Source organism: Delphinapterus leucas, chromosome 21 (genome assembly GCF_059928025.1).
Source record: "Delphinapterus leucas isolate spDelLeu-1000000601 "Yukka" chromosome 21, BTC_Dleu_Yukka2, whole genome shotgun sequence".
In the NCBI taxonomy this organism is placed as follows: Eukaryota; Metazoa; Chordata; class Mammalia; order Artiodactyla; family Monodontidae; genus Delphinapterus; species Delphinapterus leucas.
Genome location: NC_143149.1, coordinates 21,023,814 through 21,050,164, shown reverse-complemented (window position 1 = coordinate 21,050,164; position 26,351 = coordinate 21,023,814). Strand labels below are relative to the sequence as shown.

General features: G+C 40.4%; 1 protein-coding gene across 3 annotated transcripts in view; it reads left to right on the top strand.

Moving 5' to 3' along the window:
- The first annotated feature begins 29 nt into the window (after positions 1-29).
- The window catches only part of TRMT9B (tRNA methyltransferase 9B (putative)), a 37,932-nt gene continuing 11,610 nt past the window's right edge, over positions 30-26,351 (top strand). Inside the window, exons 1-5 of one of the 3 annotated variants that reach the window (XM_022571116.3) lie at positions 30-6,482; positions 7,123-7,318; positions 9,549-9,674; positions 13,857-14,011; positions 21,337-21,510. In XM_022571116.3, the coding sequence (XP_022426824.1) occupies positions 13,858-14,011; positions 21,337-21,510 (328 nt within the window). In that variant the 5' untranslated portion in view covers positions 30-6,482; positions 7,123-7,318; positions 9,549-9,674; position 13,857. The other 2 variants (XM_022571117.3, XM_089903678.1) reach the window with 2 other exon arrangements.

Below are 26,351 nucleotides of genomic sequence, written 5' to 3'. Positions count from 1 at the left end.
CCCACCAGGTGAGGGAAGCGGGAAAACCTCCCTGCTTCAGTGGCCATGGAGAAAGGCAAGGTCCTGCATCTCACCAGTACTGCACACTAGAGGCTGTCCCTAATCACAAATACAGCTGGATGTGAGGCAGTCCAAAGACACAAGGCAATGGCCACCAAAATGCTAGTACTGATGTGTTTCTGTATACCACAGAGTAGACACAAGGGAGCACAAGGCGGTGAATCCTAGCTGGGGTCAGGAAATATGACCCAAGCTGAACCTTCAAAGAGAACTGTGTCTGGCAGGTGGGCTAGAGAAGAAAGGTAATTCCAGGCAGAGGGAAGAAATGAGCAAAAAGCACGAAGACCTCAAATGTCTAAACCGTTCAGAGAATCGCAAGTCACAAAGGTGACACCAGGTAAGGAGCTTGTGCCTGAGTGTGAATCAGCTAAGTTGCTAAGCTGATGGCCTTTTTGGGGACCGGCACTGTAGGGCACAGGGCATGGAGCTGGGGGGTGAGACATCACAAGGGACATTGCTGGGGGTGGGCTGGGGTCAGACTGTGGAGGGCTTTATGACCTGTTGAGATATTTGGACTTTCTCTTTAAGTCCGAAGAGGGGGAGCAAGACATGACTGTGACAGTGCTGTAGAGGATGAACTTCAGGGCACAGAGCTGTGAAGGCAGGGAGATTGGTGGGTTGGGAAACCACTGTAGTAATCTGCTCTCCTAAACCCAGTTCTTTTTTTTTTTTTTTGGCTGCGCCACACGACTTACAGGATCTTAGTTCCCCAACCAGGGATTGAACCCGTGCCCCGGCAGTGAAAGTGCCGAGTTCTAACCACCGAACTGCCAGGGAATTCCCTAAACCCAGTTGTCTATTCCAGTGTTGGTTTGTGACAGTGTTTTCATCAATCTGTAGTAAAATGATAACTTTTTAAAAGGTAGAGTAAATTTTTCATAAAGCTGAATTTTATTTAATTAGGACTTCTTCAGTTCAAAATTATGACCTCCCAACATCTGTGGGGATAAACTGTTTATTCATCGATGCAATCATGGTGTCAGTGAATAACAGGTCTTTTATAAAATATAGGTGTGTGCTAGCCTTCAAGTGAAGAAGCAGCTGGTCTCTCTGGTTCTCCAAATGTCCCTTTGAGATTTTCCGGGTCCGTGAAATCCACAAGAGTGTGAACTCCTGGATTACTAGGGGAGGGCTTAAGCTCAGGCTGAGGCAGTGGGGAAGGAGATGGGGAGACGCATAAGGGGAATAAGATGGAGGTGGAATCTATAGGACAACATACTTGACAGTCCAGATTTTACTGTACTTTGCACATAGGCTCTCTTCCTGAACGTCAAATATACAATCAGATTTTTTTTCTTTTGGGTCAATTGTATTATAAACGTATTTTATAAAATACACCAATACATAATTCACTCTCACATTTCTCCCCTTAATTCCATTCTTAGAATAACCATCACATGATTTATAGTTTTACGGTTGACTACATGGGCTTCCCGCAAAAGCTCCTTCTTGAACAATCATTTGACAAGAAGATTCTAAAATGACCATGAGATTCCTTGTCGTGCAACCTGCCGAAAGCTTCTTCCCTCAGAGGAAAGGGGATGGGTATTGTGCTGCTTCTCTTCTGGCTTTGCCTTTCGTGATATCAGAACCATCTTCTTCCCAGCTCCTGTTCTGGGAGCCTATTGCCTCGACTTTAACACAGACTGAGCTGGTTTCATCAAATTGTCACGAGCAGCAGATGCCCGGGCGGGGGGAGAGCTGGGGGTTATATTCTCATTTGTCTTAAATCTCATATTTGACTTTGTTCTTCTTTGGCATTCTCTAACCTACACAAGCAAGATGAACTGTGATAGAGTCACAATGAATATGGCCCAGCCAGTGCCCGCGGAGAAGCAGCCTTGGAATAATAGATCTCATGATCAGTATTGTGCTTCCTCATTTCCTACTTTTTGGTATTCTCCACCCGGAACAACCCCCCGCCCCTCACACAGACACACATTCCTCGCCTAGATGTTACCACCTTCATTTCCTTTATTTAGATTCTGGAGATACTATTCTACCCTGACATGAAGTCAATTTAGACACACAGTCTTCGAACATTTTCAAGAAAACCAAGTATTCTTTCGGACTATTTGATCTTTCCCCTAAAAGAACCCCCCTCATTTTGTCCACATTCTTTCCACATATATTTACTCCAGGGTAACCTTTCAGTCCCTGTTGGGATTACAGAGAGGGTCCTATTCTCCCAGTGCTACATATTTTGTTATTTGAAAGCCCTGAGTTTGTTCTGCTCATAGGATTTCAATTAGAAATGCCAGCTGCCCTGCTCCTACCATTTCTACTATAATCTCTGGTGTATCATTAAGTGGTTCTGTGTAGCATAGGCAATACTAATTAGAACAGCACCCTGGTTTACATGCCTCGTTATTTAGAGGGAGTAATACTCAGAGTTAAAGGATCACTCCAAATTATATTTATTTTATTTTTATGGCTGCGACTGGCCTTAGCGGCAGCACGCAGGATCTTCATTGAGGCATGGGGGATCTTTTGTTGTGGCGTGTGGGCTTCTCTCTAGTTGTGGCGTGTGGGTTTTTCTCTCTCTAGTTGAGGCGCACAAGCTCAGTAGTTGTGGCGTGTGAGCTCAGTAGTTGTGGCGTGCAGGCTTAGTTGCCCTGCGGCATGTGGGATCTTAGTTCCCCGACCAGCGATGGAACCCATGTCCCCTGCATCAGAAGGTGGATTCTTTACCACTGGACCACCAGGTAAGTCCCCGCCCCAAATTATAAACGCTGACACTGCTTGCTACCTTTGCTGCTCTATCAATAAATCATATGCTTGCTCCCTATGGTGTCATTCAACCGTTAGTCGGTGTCACTCTCGTATTCACCTGTAGCTTCTGGAGAGTGAGCACCACCCATCTCTGTTCTCAGAGCTACCAAAAGCAACAGTTGCCTAGTAGTTTCTCAGTCGGTATGTCTTGGATTAAGTCTAATTACTCTAGAACCCTAATAGCACACGGCGAACCTCTCCTCTAACATGTATTGGGGCTGACTATTGGTGACTCATGGTCTCCTAACCTCATTTTTTTTCTTGCTCTGCACAATCTCTTGATTTAATTCACTCCCTTTCTGTGGTGGGCTGGGTTTTAAATTATAAATGCTAACTGCCTCCGGGTGAAAAAGAGTTTTTAATAAACACCTTATTACCTCTTCACTGGACCAGCCCAACAACTTTAATTTTTTAATTGTGCAGAGATTTTTCCATGTAAATAGAAATGATCATTAACTGGTTCCTTGCCTTTGCCTCTTGGGTCCATCCCCTGGACCAGGCTGGTGCTCAGGAGATTCTGTTTTTTAAGCTATCTGAGTCAGACCAAACTGTATTTGGTTCTGTCTGAACACTATATGCCTTCTCTCTTTGGGAATAAATGGTAAAAGTTAAAAAAAAATGTCACTGCCAAGTCCTAGGATAATGATGATTTTTAAATGATTTCTAGTCCAGCCTGCTCTCCTGAGCTTCATCTCCATCTTACTTGGTTGTCCTTCAGATACCACAAAAACAATACGTCCAAACCTGAACCCTCCCTCGGATGTATTCCCTCTGACAGTGAACTGTAGCACCAGCTAAAGGGCCTTCTTTTTTATTCTTCTCTGCCTTTCTTCACATATTTTTACCACAGACACCGACTGAGTGCTGTGTAAATTGCAATACTCAACAAGGATGCAGTGATCATGAGATCCACTGTCCCTATCTGGAAAATGTTGCCATCAATTACAGAACATAAGGAATATATACAAACAGCCCGGGCCATACTATAAAATATAATGTGTTACTGATCACTGTGGCAATTCCGTTACAACACCTAGTCCTTCTTATAGCCTCTTTCCTGTAGATGCATACATCTTAAGGAAGCTTCTCTGGCTGTATTCACATGCATTCCAAAGGAAGCGTCTGTCACAGTTTATATATGGTCATTACCAAAGTTTCCTTTTGTTTGCCTTTCATTCTCACTCTCTCTCTCCCTTTATTTTAGGACGGAGGTGGTAGATCTTACAGGATCAGCCTTATCAGTATCCCTGCTTCCTCTTCAGTGTGTTCTTTGCCTTAACTCTTCAACAAGTCCTATTAATGTGATGCTCTCTCCTTAATATCTCTTGGATTTTCCCCCTCCTAAGCATCCTTGATATCATTCTTTGTCTAAAGTATTTAACTAGGTTCTTTCTCTGTGAACCTGTCCAGGAAATACTAGTCTACACTCTTGCCATAGATTTCTGGAAACCAGATCAGATTTTGTCATTTCTCTCATTGACATAATTCTATGGCTCGCCATTATGTCCAGGATAAAATCTAACTCCTTAGAAAGCTAAACAAGTCCTATGTGGTCTGACTCCTACATACTCTTACAGCATCACCTGTCCTTCCTCCCTCCCTCCCTTCCTCCCTCCCTCCCTGTCGACTGTCTAGGTAAGACTGTGAACTCTGGAATCTAACCATCTGGTTTCAAATCCTGGCTCTGCTATGTGACCTTGGAAAGTCACTTATGTTCTCAGTTTTCTTGTCTATAAAATGGGGACAAGATAGTTCCTGTTTCATGTAGTTATTGGGTAGATTGAATGAGTTAATATATGTTAAATGCTTATAACAGGCCCTGGATGGTAGTAAATAATATATGTTGTGTGTACATGTATGTGTGTCTTGCTATTATTGTTAAGTTACTTAAGTTCATCAAAGATCATAATTAGTCTCATTTCTTTTTTTTTTGTATATGCTGCTTCCTATGGCTAGAATCATCCACTCCCACTTTACCTGACTTACCCCTACTGTCTTCGGAGCTCCAACTTGGTTGTCAGTCTCTCAAGGGAGCATTCACATGCGCCCCCCCGCCCCCCGCCCCCCCGCCAGGCTGAATGAGTTGCCTCTCCTACGTGCTCCTATAGCACCTGTGCACACCTGGATCATAATATTCATCATACCAGATGTGGGCTCTTGGCATTTGTGGTCTTAAATACTTGTGATGGCCCAAAGGTCCGTGAGGTAGTAACTTGTAATAGGTTTATTTTATCTGTTAATCTTTCTATCTATCAATCAATCAGTCTATCTATAGATCGATAGACAAAATAAGGCAAGGCATAAGTAGCTTGGGGATTCAGAAGCTCAGAAGCTCTCGGGATGTATCCATACCGATAGTAAAGGTTCTACCATATTTTAATTTTCTATTTCTTTGTATGTTTCCCGTATTAAGTTTTGGATTCCTAAATTGGGGGACTTAAAAAAACCTTTATCCCTAGTGCCTTATATTTATATAACAGAGGTTTAAATAATATTTACTGAGTGAATGAATGCGTATTTTTAATTTAATAGATTTTTACCCTAAAACTGACTTTGCCCCTGAGCCACAGTTTGAGGTGCTGACCCTCTTCCCAGGAAAATATACACACATGGTTAACCTCAAAATTTCAGAAGGTTTGAGTCACCTTTGCCCTCAAGGACAGTTTCCCATTTATTCAAGGAGAAAGGGAGGAGGAATGCATTTTTTAATACTAAATACTCCAGAGATGTATGGCTGATAAAGTAAAAGGACTCATTTGAATTCAATTTTTTAAAAGATAGATACTACCCTATTTTGTCTTTGCCCAGCAACTTCTTGGAAAAGTTAACATGATTCGTTTTCAAGAGAGGCAAATTTGGATCATAATTTAGAAAACTTATAGAAAGTCAATTATAGGTGTTTGGGGGCTATGATTTGGGGATATATAAGAAAAGTTCCCCACCCCTGCTTTCACCCGAGCAGCTCACACATGCCTGCTGCACTCTCTGAAATTCTTTTCATTCACTACACTTTGTGACTAAGGCTTGGAACACTCTGTCCTCAGTGGCATATCTGAGAGGGTGAATGCATTTGGGCACTAATGCCTGAAGGAAAGGTGCTTAGACAGCCAGGGTGGCTGGTGACAAAGCAGCCCTTAGGTCAGGGCAGGAAGGCTGAATCCCAGGGGACAGCCTTTAGCTTTGCCACTAGCATGGAGGCTCAGACGACAACATCATCTTCTTTATGATTAAGGCAGGCTCTAAAATTGCAAAAGGAAAGATGAGATCTTTTGGCTAGTAGCTCTTTCAAGACTCTTCCTAAATGTTCTTCCTAAAAAGCCAAGCTTTGTGGCTCTCAGTGGTACAGATTGTATACCTGCATATGACTGAGAGATGTCTCACAGGTATGAGAGATAACATGTTAAAATGTATATGCATATTCTGAAGACCAGACAGAAGCTTTCCAAAGCACACCCAAATCAGTGCTTCTTAAAGAGGGACCAAGAGTGGGGTGGATGGGGAGCTCGGGGGAGTTTGGGGACCATCCTGAGAATCACTGTAATAAAGGGGTACAGTTCGTGGCACTGAGGTGCACACACGAAGGATGTGAAGACTGAGGAAGATGGTTGAGAACTATGATCAAGATTAAAGTCCACGGGCCTCATTTACAGGTAAGGAATCAGGGCCCCAGGTGTTACAGGATGGGCTTTTCCTACCGCACCAGACATCTCTTCAGACCTCATTTTACATCCTAAGACCTCTCCATTACAAAGTGCTTTCTGTCATACAAGGTCCTTTTTTTTTTTTTTTTTAAAAGTAACTCAGAGTCTTTTGATGAGCTTCATGACAGACCTGCTCTATTATGAAAAAAGAAAAAAGTAAATGCGAACAACGAAGAGTAACTAGGAATACTTGTCAAAGGGACATGGAAATAGCTGATGATATGAGCAAATATTGAACAGTTAAATTGTACTGGAATGACTTAATAACACTTAGTCATATCTCTTAAACAGTTACATTTAATTAAACCACTGCATTCAAAGTTGACTCTCAGTGCTTGTAACTTTTTGAGGAACAAGATGAAATCATCCAATTTAATTTTGGGAGCAAGTACTGTATGTTCTACAGAAAGCTGAGGAATTGATTCAGAAACCACTCTTATAGTTCTGGCATGTTTCATATATTAACAGTTCTTTCTAATCCCTTCTTCTCTGGGTAATTTATGCATCTGTCGAGGTCAACCTGGGCTGTAGCTGGTTCAATATTTTTCTTATGTAAAATGAGCTTTCGTATTTGTTTTTTGCCTAATAGATCCGGTATTCCCTTCAAAGGCTCATACAGAGTGGTTTGTCGTGTGAAGGGCCTCGCTGTTTGGTTCCACGCCTACTACTTTGCATTTGCATTACACATGGAGAAAACTGTACAACAGCTATCACTCTCTGAGGGTGGAAACTGCCATGAATCACAAGGACAAGAAGTAATTTTCTGCAATCACAAGATGACTCAGGTTAGCAGCTTTCAGCTGTCCCAGCAATTCACATCATATGAGCGCATTCGGGAAACCCAATTAGTCCCAATTCCTTTCATTTAAAATTTATGACAATGTGATATAAGGTAAGCTGGAGCTTATTGTGTTTTATTAGAGAACAAAATGTGTTTCTAGGACTTAAGCATATTGTGAAATGATAGTTTCTATCATTCAGAAGGTTGCGGTATGGGCTTCCCTGGTGGCGCAGTGGTTGAGAGTCCGCCTGCCGATGCAGGGAACACGGGTTCGTGCCCCGGTCCGGGAAGATCCCACATGCCGCGGAGCGGCTGGGCCCGTGAGCCATGGCCGCTGAGCCTGTGCATCCGGAGCCTGTGCTCTGCAACGGGAGAGGCCACGACAGTGAGAGGCCCGCGTACCGCAAAAAAAAAAAAAGGTTGCAGTATAATTTGTACTTGAAAATAATATGTAGGTGTTACATTTGAAGTATCATATATTAAAAGGTTTAAAAAAAACCTATGTGTTTTATAATGAAGGCTTTTTATAATGTAAGTAAAGTCTTTGAACTTTCCAGACCAATTTGTATTTTCACTTTAGAATTATAGTTTGAATCTATCTTTGAGATTTAAAGCAGTTCTATTCTCTTTTTTTAACTATTGTGTCTTCTGTGGCATTTATAACAAGAGAACAGTTTACAGTTATTTATATTTGTTTTTAGTTATAAAAATGTGACTATTGTGTGTCTAGGGTGTATCTCTGAAACAGGCCTCTGCAAGGGAAGGAAATTATGAAACACGAAACACAACCGGGAAAGCTCAGCCTTAGCCCTGCTTCCTGAGTGCCTCTTGACTCCTACCAGGGGATTAATGATTTATGACCGAATATCTGAGGACCAGTTTATCTGGAGGAAAGCACTGTTGTCTTGCATAGGGAGCTAAGGAAACAGCTCACTGATTCATTAGTTCTACAGTTAATTATTGAGTGAAGGCACTATGATATATATAAAAGAAAGATCAAATTTCAGTTCTGCCCTCCAGGAGCTTCTAATCTAGTTGGGAACATATACAAAGTTGAGAGTTCAAGACAGTATCAGGAGAAATGCTCTAACAGTGATAGTGACCATAAATATGCAGTATATAGAAATACGGAGAGAAATTATTACTTTTATGGATAGCTATCCTTAAAGTCTTTATGGAGGAGAAAGAGGCTGAGCTAGACTTTGAAGGTAAGATTTTGGAAGGGAAGCATTTCAGATGAGAAAGAACAGCCTGCTGGCTTCAGCAAAGACCTGAACGACGAGCTATAAACAAGCCCCACTCAGGGAAAGGTGAGTAGAGGTCTTTGGGTAGAGCTGAGAATTTGAGCTGTGGCAGTTATAGGACATGGCTGGAAAGCTAGACTGGGACCAGGTCATGGAGGTTTTTGAATGCCAGATGGAAGAGTGAAAGCTTCATCTCATAGAGGGCTCCTGAAGGGTTTTCAACAGAGAGGGGAGATTATCAAATGCACATTACAGGAAAATTATCCAGCATTGGCATGAACTAGAGGTTCTGAACTGCTTTTCCTGGGTTCATGGAGGGAAATTACAAGTTACATCCATCCGGCTAAGAATAGCACATATGCAACGTGGTCTTTGCAGTTGCCTTTTACTATAGGAGTGTATGGTGTCTCCACCAAGTGAACAGTGATTGAAAAGGAGTATTGCAACCTCCCAGCATTATGGATATATTAGAGGTGACGGGTGTGAGAAGTGGGAGGAAGGCAAGGGGGACAGAGAGACCAACTAGAAAGCTGTAAGAACAGCTCAGATACTAGGTTGTGGCAGCACAGAAAAGAAAGACGGACAGGTGGCAAAGACGGCAGCACTATGACAACAGCTCTGATCTTCTCTTAGTCTAGCATTGGTTCCAATAGGACATTGCATCCCACCATGTTCTGTTGCCAGAGGGCTCCAACAAGAGTCCTTTCATCTATGTGTGGCAAGTCCTCTTGGGACTCTGGTGGCCACAGTGCATCTCTTCCACTGTGACACCCCCTGACGTCCATGTGGTGATCGTGAAGATGAATTCAAGTCTGAAATAAAGTGCTTTGCCTGCAAACATCAAAACAAGCAAGAGGAGGGATTTGTTGGGAGTATACTAAGTAGCTGATAGAACAGAAGAGCTGCAGACCAAACCTCAGGAAACGTAAGACTTAGGAGAAACTGGAGGATATTTCCTTTAGTGATCTGACTTCAACTACCTCTTGTCAGTTTCCCAGGGGAGAGAGAATGATTGTCCTAGATTAGGTCATGTGTCCACCCCTGTCCTACGTGACTGGCAGGCTCCAGCATCACTCGAAGTCCAAAGAGAGGTGCAGTTCCTCAAAGGAAGAGTGGGTAAGCAGAAATTTTTAAAAGTATTTAATCTCTGAAATGTCTGGGATTGTAAATAATGGTCATAAATGCTTGGGCTCAGGCTTGGGGAGAGATTACGTATTCCCTCGAATCTTAGATCTCCAAAATTATTTTTCACTACTACCTTTGACAGATTCTCTTCTTTTTCAAACTAATGTCTTACTGTTAAATACACACACACACACGTTGACAGAAACCGCTTCCAGCAATACCTTGATGCCTTCACGCTTTCAGGTCCACAGATATTAGTGTCCTTTCTCCCTGCCTCTCTCCTTTCCTTCCTTGGCTCACAATATTAAATTAAGTTTAAAAAAGTGGGATATAGAACCGTATTCTGTTTTCTCCCAATTTTGTTCTATCTACAGTAAAAAGTATTAGTATTCATAAAGAAAAGACAGGACAAACTCACATAGCAACAAGTTATCTTCTAACAGAATATGATTGATAGTTTTTACTTTTTCATTATCTAGATAGATAATCAAGATCCTTTATGATGAGCTGTTTGTTCCCTTGTTTTTGGCTTAAAACATGCACACTGTCCATCCATAAAGAGGAGTCACTCAGGGACCTGGGCTGTTGCTTCCAGGATCACAGAGACACACACTGGCTCGTAGAGCTTCTGCCCAGAAGTGATTCACATCTTTTCTGATCACATGTAATGGTCAAAGCAAGTCCCATGGCTTTGCCTGAATCAAGCTGGGTAGACAAGTGTTATCCTAGTTACATGCCCAGAACAGGAAAACCAAACATCTGTGACCTGTTACTGACCACCCTGTTGCTAGAAGCAAGAATGCTGATGTTTCTCTCTTTGCTCCTCTCTCCATGGAAAACACACCAAGCCACTGACCTCTCCTATTAACTTCCTAGCACATTCTCTCCTCTTTTCTGCTTTCCAAGGAACCACTTTCCATTGCACTTAAAATAAAGTCCAAAATAGTTCTTCAAGTTTTTGGTGCATTACGTTCTGACTTCTCTGTCCCTTTCAAATTACTTTCTCTTCTTTCGTGACTCACCAACAAGGCATCAGCTCCAAGGCCTGGAATTTGTCAGCACACAGATTAAGAAGCCTGGCTAAACCAAACCCTACCTGCCTAGCTCCAGCTTGAACCCTATGTTACTACTTTAGTACTAGTCTTACTAGCTTAGTCATATTACCGGATTCACAAGGAATTTGCATATGTGTATACTGCAGGAAATTTAAATCCACAGACTGTTGAAAATGTCATATTAGATGGCCCCAACTCTACAAATCAATTTCATGGTCAGCTATATACTCTGCAGAATATAATCTTAAGTGTAAAATAAACAAAATGGATTTATATTGTTCACACACTTTATAATAGCTCTTTGAGGCTACCTGTTTATAGTAGAAGGAGGGCAACTTGGGGGGAAGACTTAGAGAAAGGTCTCCATGGGGTGCTGTTCAGATACTACAGATTCTGAGCTTGTAGTTGGAGCCCGATGGAGGGGAATCGAGTTTATGTTGATTGCCACTTAACACTGGCAAGTGCAATAAAGTATTAAAATTTATTTGTTTTACGGTTCTCAAGACTGTATTGCCTGATTGATTCCTTGAGGGGGGAAAGTTTTAAACAGACTTAGGTCTACTGAGATTTTGATTAAAGAGAAAAGCGCTCAGTGTTTGGGTTTTTCTCATGTGTAGGCAGTTATAGCCAGCCATATGTTTACTTTGTAAATTCTAGTTGAGGGTGCAATATAAGCTGTTTCAGTTTGGGTGGAAGTTTTGTCAGACATCACAAATGAGATTTGTACTCTGTCAGGAGTTTGCCAGATTTTTTGCAGGGACTGTGGGCAGGTCCGTAGTAATTAGGGATAATCTACTGCTAGTTTGTTTTAAGAGTAAATCCTGAAAAGCTCTTCCTCACAGTTGAGGGAATGATGGAATTAGAATATTATCATTTGGTGATAGTATTACTCAGCCATAAAAAAAGAATGAAATTCTGCCATTTGCAGCAACGTGGATGGACCTAGAGAATATTATGCTTAGTGACATAAGTCAGAAAGAGAAAGACAAACACCATATGATTTCACTTACATGTGGAATCTAAAAAATAAAACAAATGAATGTATGTAACAAAACAGAAACAGACTCACAGATATAGAGAGCAAACTAGTGGTTACCAGTGGGGGGAAGGGGAGGGGCAAAAGAGGGTTATGGAATTAAGAGATATAAGCTACTACGTATAAAATAGATAAGCAACAAGTTTACATTGTACAGCACAGGGAAATACAGTCATTACTTTGTAATAACTTTAAATGGAGTATAATCTATAAAAATATTGAATTACTATGTTGTACACCTGACGCTAACACAATATTTTAAATCAACTATACTTCAATTGGAAAGAGGCATCAATGGATTGTATGCTAAAAGTGGAGTGAGATGATGAGAAATAGGATATTTACGTGGTCTCGAAGTATCTCTCATATTTCTTAAATAGAAAGCCGGGGAGGGGTGGCGGAGGGGCAGGCACTTTACAGTGGAGTAACTAATCAGATGTCATCTTACCCAAGTGCTTTCTACTTCCTAGACTGGTAGTAGTGAGGGGGTGGGCGTATGGAGGGAACACAGAGGCTGTGCAAGGATGATACCTTCTCTTACCATATTCCCATCTACAAGCTTGTGGGTGTAGGGTCCCCTCTCTTCCCACACTCCCCAGGTTACTCTCTTGTACCAAAGCCAATGTTACCCTCTGTACTCAGAGTCCATTCTGGTTGTTTGTTTGCTTGTTTGTTCATTTTTTGAAGATCTGCTGTGTGCTAACTACTGAGGATTCAGCGTTAAGTAAGATAAGTCCTCGTTATCTAGGATCTTCCAGCCAGTGCTAGAGAAAAATATCTAACAGACTGTTACAGCCCTTGGTAATCTGTAGAGGATGCATGGGATGCAACAGGAGTACAAGGGGCAGGACTGAGCTAGCTGGTATGCACGAGTAGGGTCAAATGGGTTCTTCAGAGATTAAAAATACTTTCATATTGGTTGGTAAAAAGCCACATTCTGAGCCCTTCCCTGGGATACTACTCCTCACTCACATGCCACAATAATTAAAAGATCAAACCCCAAATAAGCAGAGGCCTCTAAGAGTTGCTCTTGTACTTTGCCCACTCCTTTCTGATTGCCCTTATCCTGCATAGAAGTCAGGGAAGTCTTCCTGGAGGAGGCGATGCCTATGCCAAGGATGAACAGGAGTTCGCCTGGTAATGCACAGCACCCGTCCAGCCCCTGGATGACACGGGCTGTGTCATGCCTGAGAAGCCACGATCACTGAGTATTACAGGTGCATCTGATGCTGGGGAAGGGCGGTGAGAAATGGCTTCAAGAGGAAAATGGAGGCCAGATCAAAAAGAGCCTTGTATGCCCCCTGAAATACCTGAACTTGATCAGACAAGCTATAAAATGCCTTTGAAGAAGTCTAAGATAGGAAGCAACACAGTAAGACTTATGTTGTAGAAAAACAATTGTGGCATAATTGAAGGAAAGGGATTGAAGGGCAAACAAACAGACAAACAAAACTGTTTACAGCCTGTTGAAGCAATTCAGGCAAGAAATGAGGACCTTTTCTAAAACAGAATCAGTAGGACATAGAGAAATGGTTGGAATCCAAAAAAATTAAAAAGGTAGAATCAATCGGGCTTTGTGATTGGATTGGAGTGCTGAGCGACATGCTATGAAAATTTAAAATCTATTTAGCATCCGATAGAACGATTTTATCCAAAGTGAACCTTTCTCTGAAAGAATTGATCTTTCAGAGAAACATACTATAATTAGCTCATTCCCAAATGCCTGTTTTCTGAAGATGTGCAGGTAAGAAGGATGCATTTGCTAGCCTTTTGACAACTCTGGTGAGGTTCCAGTGAAGGCTGTGTTCTTTGCAGCTTATAAGAAAGTATAAAAACAGGGACTTCCCTGGTGGTCCATTGGTTAAGGCTCCGTGCTTCCAGGGGCTGTGGTTCCGATCCCTGGTCAGGGAACTAAGATCCCACATGCCGCATGGCATGGCCAGAGGAAAAAAAAAAAAAAGTATAAAAGCAACACAATCTTGGCAGTTTTAAGTTCCCAATTTTAGGAAATCTGCATCCCCATCAGCCATCTCTGGTGCCTACTCTGAACTGCATTCCTTGGCGTGACCCTGTTTTCCCCAGGATGGATCATGCAGCTGCCCAGCTGGAGAAGCAGCACGTGCACGATGTGTATGAGAGCACCGCTCCTTACTTCAGCGACTTGCAGAGCAAAGCCTGGCCTCGTGTCCGCCAGTTCCTCCAGGACCAGAAGCCTGGCAGCCTCATCGCTGACATAGGTAACCCGGGGCGGTGCCACGTAATCTGAAATATATTCCATCATGCCTTTCCTTTTCAGATTCATTTTTCATTTCTGTTCTAACCAGAAGTCTGAAATTGTGTCCTTGGCATGTCAGCACCTGGAATATTCACTTGATAGCAGAAATTCATACAGTCAAGCCAGAAAGTAGAAAAACCCCTCAAATCTACATATAGACAGTGGCAATTTTTTCAGAGCCTTCGTGCACGTCCTCCCACAAAAATCAACCTGACGTTGCTTGAATAAATCAGGATTGAAATGGCCGCTTGTGAAATTGACCATTTTAAATTCAGAGTGGACTTCCCTGGTGGCGCAGTGGTTAAGAATCCGCCTGCCAGTGCAGGGGACACGGGTTCGAGCCCTGGTCCGGGAAGTCCCACATGCCGCGGAGCAACTAAGCCCGTGCGCCACAGCTACTGAGCCTACGCGCTACAGCTCGCAAGCCACAACTACTGAGCCCATGTGCCACAACTACTGAAGCCCGTGCGCCTAGAGCCCGTGCTCTGCAACGAGAGAAGCCACCGCGATGAGAAGGCTGTGCACCGCAACGAAGAGTAGCCCCTGCTCGCCGCAACTAGAGAAAGCCCTCACGCAGCAACGAAGACCCAACACAGCCAAAAAATAAATTAATTAATTTAAAAAATACTTTAAAAAACACTGAATGATTTAAAAAAATAATAAACTTAGAGACATTCACATTCGTGAATACAGTGTTTTGGCGGCTTACGCTAAGTAGCTCTCACGCCTTCTACAGAAGAGCCAGAATTGTGAGATTATAGAAGAGGTCCTGTAACCTCTTATGAATCTCATGGATCCTTTCCCTTAACTATTCCTTAGGGGTCTTATTATTAGAGCATATCTTTAATTAGATCATATCTTCATAATCAAGCAAATAATGATTTGCTTGGAGGACTTTGGCTCAGTATCTTTTGGAATCTAGAAGTGGTAAATCACAGCCCAGGAGATCTAAGATTAAGTTTTAAGACATGGTAGGATTCCTATTTGAAGCATGCCCACTTAAAACTGCTTTCTAGCAATTACATGCATACGGCACCGTAAGAATCGTAAGTCTACAGTTACAAGTTCCGTCTAATTTGACATTCACTCTAAATTTTGGTAAGAGAAACAGATGTGCCCAGGGCTTTTGGCTTGTTAAAGATGGTGCGAGCAGTGTAGAATTTGGGGAAGGGGTACATGTCACGTAGAAGTGGAGAGTCTTTAAAAACATCTCTATCATGTCAACTTTAAAAAAAAATCTGGTTTCATAAAATGCAGTGAGTTTGGAACTCTTACCACTCATAATATAAGCAAAGTACCAGAATTTTAAATCAGTTGGGAGGAAAAGGTTTGGGGACAACAGAATATATATGCTACTTTCTCATACCTTACACCAAAAATTCCAAATGGAGCAAAGATTTAAGTATAAGAAAATGAATTCATTAAAGGACTAGATGATGACTATATAATTTAAAAAAAAATTCTCAAAAGCAAAAGGCCTCTCAATGTATGACACAAAAGAAGGGAGAAGTCATAAAATAAAATACAGTTGATTGTCATTATCCACAGTAGTTAGGTTCTATAAAGTTTCCGTGAACCCTGAATTAGTGAATACTGAGTTATTGCCCTAGGGGAAATACTGGATTAGGTTCCTAGGAGCCTGTGGTCACAATGTTTTTGTCTACTGATCAATACCTAACCTTGTTTCACGTGTGTTTCTGTTTAAAGCTTTACACGCATGCGCTGCCAGTACAGACTTGGGCCCTGCAAATAAACTTTAGCAGTTAGGTGAAGAGGCAGATACAGAGTCTGTGAGTAATGAGGATTAATTGCGTTGGTATTTTTGACAACATAAAATTTAAAAGGTTCTACAAGGCAAATTTCTAGACGAATATATAAATGAAGTAAAAAACCAAAAACAAACTAGGTAAAAATATCTGCAATATATCTGATGGAAAAATAGATAATTTTCTTACTCCGTGGAGCCTTCTTCAAAGTCAGTATGAAAAAGACCAACAACCCCCCTGCAAAATGATGAAACCATATGAACAAACAGTTCAAAAATGGGGGGAATACAAATTGCCTAAAAAAATTTTATTTATTTATTTATTATTTTTTTTTGCGGTACACGGTTCTCTCACTGTTGTGGCCTCTCCCATTGCGGAGCACAGGCTCCGGACGCGCAGGCTCAGCGGCCATGGCTCACGGGCCCAGCCGCCCCGCGGCATGTGGGATCTTCCCAGACCGGGGCACGAACCCGTGTCCCCTGCATCGGCAGGCGGACTCTCAACCACTGAGCCACCAGGGGAGCCCCTAAAATATTTTTGATAGGTAAACCATTTAAATAGCTTAACAACAAGGTACAAAAAAAATGTACAGTGAAAAATATTCTCTCATCCCAGTCTTCCAGCACCAAGTAACCCACATCAGAGGCACCATGCTCTTAGCTTCTTGTATAACCTTCTTGAGGTATTTCACATAAATATAAGCATATTTGTGCATATAAGTGTGTGCATGGGTGGATTTCCCTTTTTCAATTACACAAATTAGTATGTTATACAAACTGCTATACACCTAGCTCGTTTCTTTTATATTGAGATCACTCCATGTTTGTTCTCATAGAGCTGCTAACTACTGAAAGCCGCATAGCCTTCTATGCTGATAACACCATACCAACAGATATGTTTGTTGTTTGCTACATTTTGCTACTACAAATTATGGCACAAATAATATTCTTTAAGTACCTCTGTGCAAATCAATAAATATATCTAGTAAATGTTATTTTACCCATTTGTATCTTTTGATTTTTGTACTATTTACACTTTTTACCCCTCAATAAGTAAATAAGAATATTTTGATTATACAGTGAAAGACAAGTTTTAAAATAAAATTGAAATGAAGAAGAAATCAATGAAAAGGAAAGAAAGAAGCCCAAAGGGGTTAGTAGAAAAAAAAGGAAGTAGAACAATATGACTATCTACAAAAGGAAATATTTTTTCTTTCTAGGTTTTCCACTTAGGTAAAATCATCAACAGTTTAATTTGACTGGTTATTAGATTAGCAATTTATAATTAATGACTAATAAAACTTTGCATAGGTAAAAAAGATGCAGAGGTAATCGGGTTCCAGTTGCCCACACAGGAATCATCTAGCTGCTTCGCTATTTTAGTGGTGCGATTTTTTTATTGGCTAGATTTTATTAATAAGCACATCACCCCACTCCCAGCTGATCTGCTGAGGTGTGTGATAATGGCTCCTGATGTAACCTGACTCTTCAGGGCAGGTATCAGGAATGAAGTGAGCAGGAGCTGTAGTTTAAATATGAAGAGCGTTGATGATTCAAAGACAGCAGAAATGCAAAGTACCCTCAGGAAATCCTGTGATCTTTGCAATTAAGGCAATACCTTTTCCTGAAATGGGCTAGTAATTTAAGGCCATTAGAAGATGGTGCATGCCAGGGATAAACTGGGAGTTTGGGACTGACATATACACATTACTATATATAAAATAGATAAATAATAAGACCCTGCTCTATAGCACAGAGAACTCTACTCAATACTCTGTAATGGCCCATAAGGGAAAAGAATCTAAAAAAAAAAGAGTGGATACATGTATATGTATAACTAATTCACTTTGCTGTGCAGCAGAAAGTAACACAACATTGTAAATCAACTATACTCCAAAAACATTTTTTTAAAATAAAATGAAATGGGCTTCCCTGGTGGCGCAGTGGTTGAGAGTCCGCCTGTCGATGCAGGGGACACGGGTTCGCGCCCCGGTCCGGGAAGATCCCACATGCCGCGGAGCGGCTGGGCCCGTGAGCCATGGCCGCTGAGCCTGCGCGTCCGGAGCCTGTGCTCCGCAACGGGAGAGGCCACAACAGTGAGAGACCCGCGTACCGCAAAAAAAATAAATAAATAAAATAAAAAATAAAACTGAACCACATTTGGTTAACCAAACCATTTTATTATAACCTTATCCCTATATATATAAAACCCATATTTCTCTCAATTCAAGCAAGTATTAAACTCATCAATTATGAATAAAAATGGACTGTAACATTTAAAAAAAGAAGAAGATGATACATGGAAGGTGTTCTGTGGTTTGAGGGCTTTACTTGGATTAGTTTAGGAAGCAGAATAAAGACTAGAACTAGATTCTTTTTTGAGCAAGGTGACCTTTTTACGTGACATCAGAGACAACTATCCTAATAGTATTGAAATTTTTATTTTTGTATAACTAAAATTAATTTTTCAAGAATTAAAATTCTTCTTGCCTTTTAACTCTCAATTATTTATTCCCATATTCTATGGTCAGACTTCATTTGCTAAGTTATTCTCTAATTACCATTCCTTCTCTAAGTCAATAAACATTTAGAGCTCCTACTAAATGGCAGGCACCAGGCCTGCAGAATAAAACATATTGCCTCATCTCTGACTTCAAAAGATGTACATAAAAGGAGAAATAAATAGGCTATGTTCTTCCTTTTCCCATAGAAAAAGAGAATTCTCTTTCAGATAAGATCTTAGCAAAAAACTCTTAATTTATAAAATGTAGTTCTTTCTGCAAACTTCAGAGGGAACATTCAGATTAATTATTTCTAGCCAATACTCGCCCACCATGGGCCAAAATATCTTGTCGAATTGAGGCGGTTATCTGTTTTCTTCCTTAGTTGTAGTGAGGTGCAGAATACAAAATAGAGGGGAACAGAAGCATGCAGACACTTGCTATTGTATCTCTGCAGTACTACAGAAGGTTATCATTGAGATTTTGTAAAGGAGCATGACTGTTGTGTACAGGAGCTGCAGTATCAAAAATGTTCTGATTTATTTCTTGCATGTTTAAGATAATGAGGGACTAGCCTTGGCAGTATTCTTGATTTCCTCATTAGGATAAAATCTCCCCTCTCTAGCATCTCGGTGTCTGCACTCTGAAAATGGATAATTGCATCATATTCAGGAGTTCCATTACTATCCTTAAAAATGAATGCCATTAGAAATGAATACAGGGGACTTCCCTGGCAGTCCAGTGGTTAGGACTCGGTGCTTTCACTGCCGTGGCCCCGGGTTCAGTCCCTAGTTGGGGAACTAAGATCCCACAAGCCTCGCGGCATGGCTGCAAATAAAAAAAAAAGAGAGAAACAAATACAGGATATCAAAGGTATCAGGGGCACTGGAAACGTTTCAGGAGATGATGAGATCTGAAAAGACCTCAGTTTCCTCATTGTTACCAGATGCTCTCTGAACATGTCCCTCTAGCTCCAATGTTCTATGAACCTGTTTTTATTAGTGTCTTTGAAGTAATTTTCCCTTTCATTTCTCTAAATGTATCCCCTGAGCCAGTTCAAAACAGCAAAAAAATTTACAAGATGATTTTTCTTAAAATATGAGCATCGTCTTTGAAATGTTCGGGATTTCAATTTTAAAATACTTTGTGAATTATATCTTCCCCATGATTGCCCTCAAATATTGGATCCTTTATTGCAAAAGCATTCTTAGGAACAGTGGCTACGAAATCTAAAATATTTCCAAGACCTCAATCATTTACATTGAAATAATGAAGCTGGAAATCTTAGTTTTTATTCACAAGCTCTCCACTGTCTCAGCTGGCACCAATGAATCTTAATTATGCTTTTAGTGTCTCATAATTTTGAATAGCACCTATTAAGGAGGAGTTATCAAAGAGTGTTGAGATGTATTTCTAAAGCAGCAAACTAATCATCTTTGAATAGTGGTAGATATTTTTCAGGCAAAAAAATTTAGAGCTAATGCCAGCAGGTAGGGATATCAACTCTAATGACATCTTTAAATATTTCTGAAAAAAGAAATAGATATGTCTGTGCTAGAATAAAATACTAGGTACTAGATCACAGAAGGCTTTGTTTCAAGATGATTATTCCTTTACGTTACTACCTTCTTCACCATAATATCTGTGAGATCTGACTGATCTAAATCTTTGGTCTGTGTAAATCTTGAATTACTTGGGTCTCTGCCACCAGAAAGTGAATGTCAAAAATGGTCTATTTATGGGACTTACCTGGTGGTCCAGTGGTTAAGACTCCGAGCTCCCAATGCAGGGCGCCCGTGTTCAATCCCTGGTCAGGGAACTAGATCCTGCATGCTGCAACTAAAGATCCCGTGTGCCACAACTAAGACCCGGTGCAGCCAAATAAACAAACAAATATATTTTTTAAAAATGGTCTATTTAAGAAAAAATAGTTCTTTGTCAGAGTTGTATTCAGAGTTAATAGAGATCATTTAAAACCTAGCACTGACACCAGATTGGATAAAAAGACGCTGAAATCCTTTTTTCATTCAAATTCAAATTTTAAATTTTTGAAAGGCCTGTTTTATTGTGTGAGTTATTTTATCTATACCCATTGAAAAGTTGTTGACAGTAGTCTGTTTTATATAGCCAGCAAGTGATGAAGGTTTGGCAAGATAACACAAGAATAAATGCCCAGAACATGTAGACCTAAACATAATGAAATATGTGTGTGAAGGTAACTTTTGTAAAGAGACTGGACCTTGTCACTAAGATCCTAGGGAACTATTATTCTCTGCTGGAGGCCAGCTGACATTTCTTGATTGTGCTATCCTGTTAAGAAAGCCCTATGGACATGACCTCATTAAATATTCAATAAATAATATTTCTTTTTCCCATTTTCGTTTCCTCTTATCTCCTATATAAAAACATGTATGTGCTCTCTGAAGGCTTTTCTTTTTGTTTTTGTGTGTACCTTCAATCCATGTTGTGTTCTGTCTTGGTTAGTTAATACAGGCAGACCTCATTTTATTGCACTTCCCAGATTCTGTATTGTGTTTTGTACCAACTAAAGGTTTGTGGCAACCCTGCACTGAGCCAGTCTATTGGTGCTATTTTTCCAACACCATTTGCTCACTTCGTGTCTCTGTGTCACATTTTGGTAATTCTCACAGTATTTCAAACCCTCCACCAGCAAAAACATTATGACTTGCTGAAGGCTCAGATGATGGTTAACATTTTTTAGCAATACACTGTTTTAAAATTAAGGTATGTACATTGTTTTCGTACATAATGCCGTTGGACACTGAACAGACCACAGTATAGTGTAAATGTAACTTTTAAATGCACTGAGAAGCCAAAAGAGTCATGTGACTCGCTTCATTGTGACATTCGCTTTATTGCAATGGTCTGGAATGGAGCCCGCAGCATCTCCGAGCTTTGCCTGTATCAAGTTATTTCTATTCCCTGTGATAAGACAAAGTAACCGACAATGTTCCACTTTCCATTAAGGATAGTGTGTTAACACAGGTTTTTCTCTTACAGGCTGTGGAACTGGAAAGTATCTTAAAGTGAACAGCCAGGTACATACCCTGGGCTGTGACTACTGTGCGCCATTGGTAGAGATTGCCCGGAGTAGAGGATGTGAAGTCATGGTATGTGACAACCTTAATCTCCCCTTTAGGGATCAGGGCTTCGACGCCATCATCTCCATAGGAGGTAAGGCAGCCCCGTCACGCATTCACTCTTCACCATGAGAATAACATTACCTGGTTGAGGCTGCTCGCACAACTCAACATCCATTCTTTGTAGAAAGATCTATGTAATTCATTTTATCTAATTTTTTAAAATATTGCAACTGAACTATTTAACTAAGTTCAAATGTACTTATGGTGGTACATATGATTGTTTTTACTAGTTCAACCCTCAAACTGTTGTTTTCTTCTTTTTGATGACTCATTCCAATTTCTTTCACTTACGAGTAAGAAAGTATTGGAGGAATTGTACTCATTGAAAATAGTACTTTGTTCTATTGAAATGAAGCCAGATTCTTTCAACGTGAAGTAGATCTTTAGAAGTCATATTACCTTTTCCAGGCCACAGGTGTGCCCTTTATTAGCAGAATATTGTAGGACTAAAGCACTGAATGTCACTGGAAGGATGTGTCACCAACCTGCCACTCACTGTACAAAAGCCGCTGGGGAAGATGGTCCCACCTGGTCCCAGATTGCATTGCTTTTATAGTGCCACTCTGCTCTCTTACTGCCAGAGATTGTTCATAAATCTAGGGAATACATTCCTCATATTCTCCCAACAAGTGTGCCCATAAGACATACATGCCAAAAATGAAAAGAAACAGCAAAAATCCATGATTGAAATATACACAGGTAAGGGTCATTTTACTCAATACATATAGTCCTGAAAATTAGTTTGTTAGTCATGTTTAAGTATGCTGGGGAATCATGTTATTTAAGGAAATCTTGTGGCAAATCCTTTCCCAAAGTGAAAAATCTTTTGCAGGGCAAATTATTTCCTCCAACACACTTTTAAAAAATTAATGTATTTGAATATAACAAGCTTTATCAAAGCAAGGTGAATCTATATAAAACTGACTGCAGATAAACATATGGAATAAGACTGTTTGCTCCGTCCTGGACTAGATGAGAAATCGGTATTTCCACCATTAGCTGGGGCCTGTATCTTTACATAGTGAGGGGATGCCGGCTTGGATGCCATAACCTTGGAACTAGTTAGGACTGGCAGGAGGTGGTTGCCATGGAAACCTGCTCTTTGACAGCCCTACTTCTTTGCTTAACAGTTTGAAACTGTTAAGTCCATTTGGTTTTAAGCATTAAGAGAAAGGATTCTTGTTGAACCAAGCAACACTATACAATGCTCTGAATCCTTAGTAGGAAGAATTTTTGGTTTGGTCATGCCACCTAAAGAACCAGAAATTGGAGGGAGGTCAGAGAAGTGTATTTTTTTGCTCTTCTATTGTTTACTTTAGTTGTAGAGTCTATACAGCTGGCTACCTACAAAGAGGCTGTGCTGTTGAACCACTGTTGCAGGCGTGGGGTTACTGACCAACTTTCTTACTTTGGGGAAATGCTCCATGTTGTACATGGTTAAGTCTTTCTTTTCTTTCAGTTTAAGTCTCCTGCCCACAGAGGAAATGGAGCACACCTGGTTGCCATCTTCCAATGAAAAATGCTTCCTTAGGTGGAAACCCAACATGTGTTTTTATGAACTGTAACTATAAATTAACGTGGTGCAGTCAATTTCCAATTAGATTTTACATTTAGAACTATATTATGAGAACTTTCAATAAACCATCTCTCCTATGTCCATATATATTTACTTCGCTATTTAGAATTCTGTATGTTGGCATTTCTTGCTTAACATGAAGAAATATAGTTTTAAATATATAGTTTTCCATGTCACTTAATAATGAGACAGTACGCATCATACCTAATTATACATTCCTAATGTTTTACTCACAGATTACAAAAAGAAACAGTCTTTCTGCTTACCTTTAGAATAGTATGACATGTGTCTGGAGAGCTGATTCACTTTGTTATACAGCAGAAACTAACACACCATTGTAAAGCAATCATACTCCAATAAAGATGTTTAAAAAAAGTATAGTATGACCAAAATTTTATAAAAATTTGTTGATCTGTTGAAATAGTGTCAACCAACTATTCGTGCCAGTGGTTCGCAACTCGCGGTTACACTGCCCCCCACCCTCAGGCGATGCCTGTCAATGTCTGGAGACATTTTTGGTTGTCACAACTGGTTATGTGTATGTGCTGCTGTCATCTAGTTGCTGCCTCCCCAGCTCCCACAAGAAAGAATCATCTAGCTTGTTTACAAACGCCAACAATGCTGAGGTTGAAAAATTCTGCTTCATGCTAAGCCCACGGATTCTGAATGCTTCCAGTTAGATGAGACAAACACCCTTGAAAAATTAAATAACAATACATCATAAAATCCCAAGATATAACAGGACTTTAAAGATGATCTTGTGTAATTTCTGATTCTGGAGTCCAGTCATTGAATTCTACCTACCCACTTGTTCAATTCAACACCCTATCCTACAGGATACATACACTGAGTACTACTTTTGCCTTTAAATTGTGATTATGATTTTTAAACAACAGGGGACATTTTTATCCTTTAAAATTCAACACAGTTTCCTGACATTGATAAAATTCATATAAATATATGTTTAGGTCCCATTTGGGTTACATTTACAATGTTTCTTAATAGAACATGTATGCATAGGCACGTATAATACATTTTATATGTAATGAAAACTTCATTTGTAAATTTTTTTCTTTTTCAAAAGCATTTGGCTTAAAAGTTACTTAGTATTATTTGTTAAATATAAAATATAATATGAAAGATTCGGATATTTCCTGGGTGAAATTATGGTATTAAAATGGATTATCGCATAACAAATATTTCAGGAATGAAAAATATAAAGATGTTCTTCCTTAAAAACAAAATTTCTGGGGACTTCCCTGGTGGTCCAGTGGCTAAGACTCCGCGCTCCCACTGCAGGGGCCCCGGGTTTGATCCGTGGTCAGGGAACTATATCCCACATGCCGCAACTAAAGATCCTGCGTGCTGCAACTAAGACCCGGCACAGACAAATACCTAAATAAATATTTTTTTAAAAAAAACCAACTCTGAAGCCAAGAATCCTGAAATGTTGAAGACCTATAAATCTGATAAAAAGAAATTACTGTATTAAAATAGTCCTGGTTTAATGGCGGTTTTTGTTTAATGGCCAAAACACAAGAATACAGTCGATTCTCATTATTCACCGTGGTTATGTTCTGTAATGTCCCATGAACACTGAATTAACAAATACTGAACCATTGCTCCCAGGGGAAATATAGGATTAGGTTCTTGTAAGCCTCTGGTCACAATACTATTGTCAACTAATCAACACGTCATCTTGTTTTATGTGTGTTTCTGTTTAAAGATGACTTATTTAATTTTGAACTCATGCCAGCAGCACTATAACACCCAAAAGGAGCTCTTCTAACTCACATATTTTCTCTATAAGACACATTGCAGCCTTATGGCTTACAAACCCTAGACAGCACTTCCACCCTGTGCTGGGGCAGGGCTGTGAGGGATCGTCAACAGAGAGACCACCAACAAAACACCAAAATGCGAAAACACACGGCACGAAACAGACTGTGAAAAGGACACTTGTTGACAGCACCAGAGCTGAGACAGGAAGGCAGAGCATCTCCTCGCTGGACCCCAGCTGGGAACGTGTGCCTTGGGAGGCTCAACTTTTTGGCTGTTCTATGCATGTCAAGGAATGACTACGAAAATGCTGAGCGTACTGATTTCTGAAGTCACAAGACAATTTTAGCAAGTAGGCAAATTTGCAGATACAGAATCCACAGATGACGAGGATCACCTGCATTTAGAAAACACAGCCATGGAAGTTCCAGAGTGAATGAGGTGCAAGTTATGGGGGACACTAACGGCCAGGAGTAGTCATAGATGTGAACGTTAGTACTGTCCTAAGCCTTACTCAGTCCTGATTTCTCTGCCCCCTTGTAGCTCATTGACCACGACACTACTTCGAGAAGTGTAAGCTTTCAAACTGACCATTATAAAGGGCCCTTTCTTTGGGGATGGGGATTGGGGAGAACAGCCTGACACCTAGTGAAGTAAAGTAATTGGTCACAGATCACAAGGCTGGTCACTGGTAGATCTAGGACAAAATACACTGGTGTCCTGTTCTTTAAATGCATTTGAACCTAATACCTCTCGCACTGCTTCATGGTACAGTAAGAGAAACAAGGGTTTGTGCACTGCTGATAGGAAAGCAAACCTGATTGGGAACAATACAAAGTGTGCCTCTTGTATAATCTTCCTTTGACACCTTTAGCCATATAATCATCTCATTTTAGGCATTTACTATCTCTCTGTGGCAGGTAAACTAAAGAGATTTATTTGCCTGAAACCATTACTAACGTCTGGATTATGCTGAGGTTACAGGAGCTGTTTAATCTTCTCTGTTCCCTCACTACTCATATCTGAGCAGTAGTGTCCAGACTTTCCTGAGAGCTAATTTCCTACCTGAGATAAGTGACAGGCATATGTGTGGAAAAATAATTTGATGTTTTCTCTTGGCACAGTGTGATTAAACTCTAGAAGCTAACAGACCAGTGCTTCCTGTATACTGTTTGATAAAAATATGCCTAATAACCCACCTAAGACTAGATACAGGCAGTCCTGCTTGACTCTCACTTTAACTTTGCAGAGACTGCAAGTAAAATGATGACCTATAAGCTGCTTTCTCTTAAGTATACACAATTTCATATTATATTAACATTATTAAAAACTATAAGCAGTCATCACTACATGTCAAAGTTGCATCATACTAAGTGAAGTCAGTCAAAGACAAATATGTGATATCACTTATGTGTAGAATTTTTTAAAAAAATGATACAAATGAACTTATTTACAAAACAGAAACAGACTCACAGATTTAGAGAATGTACTTCTGGTTACCGGGGCGGGGAAGGGTG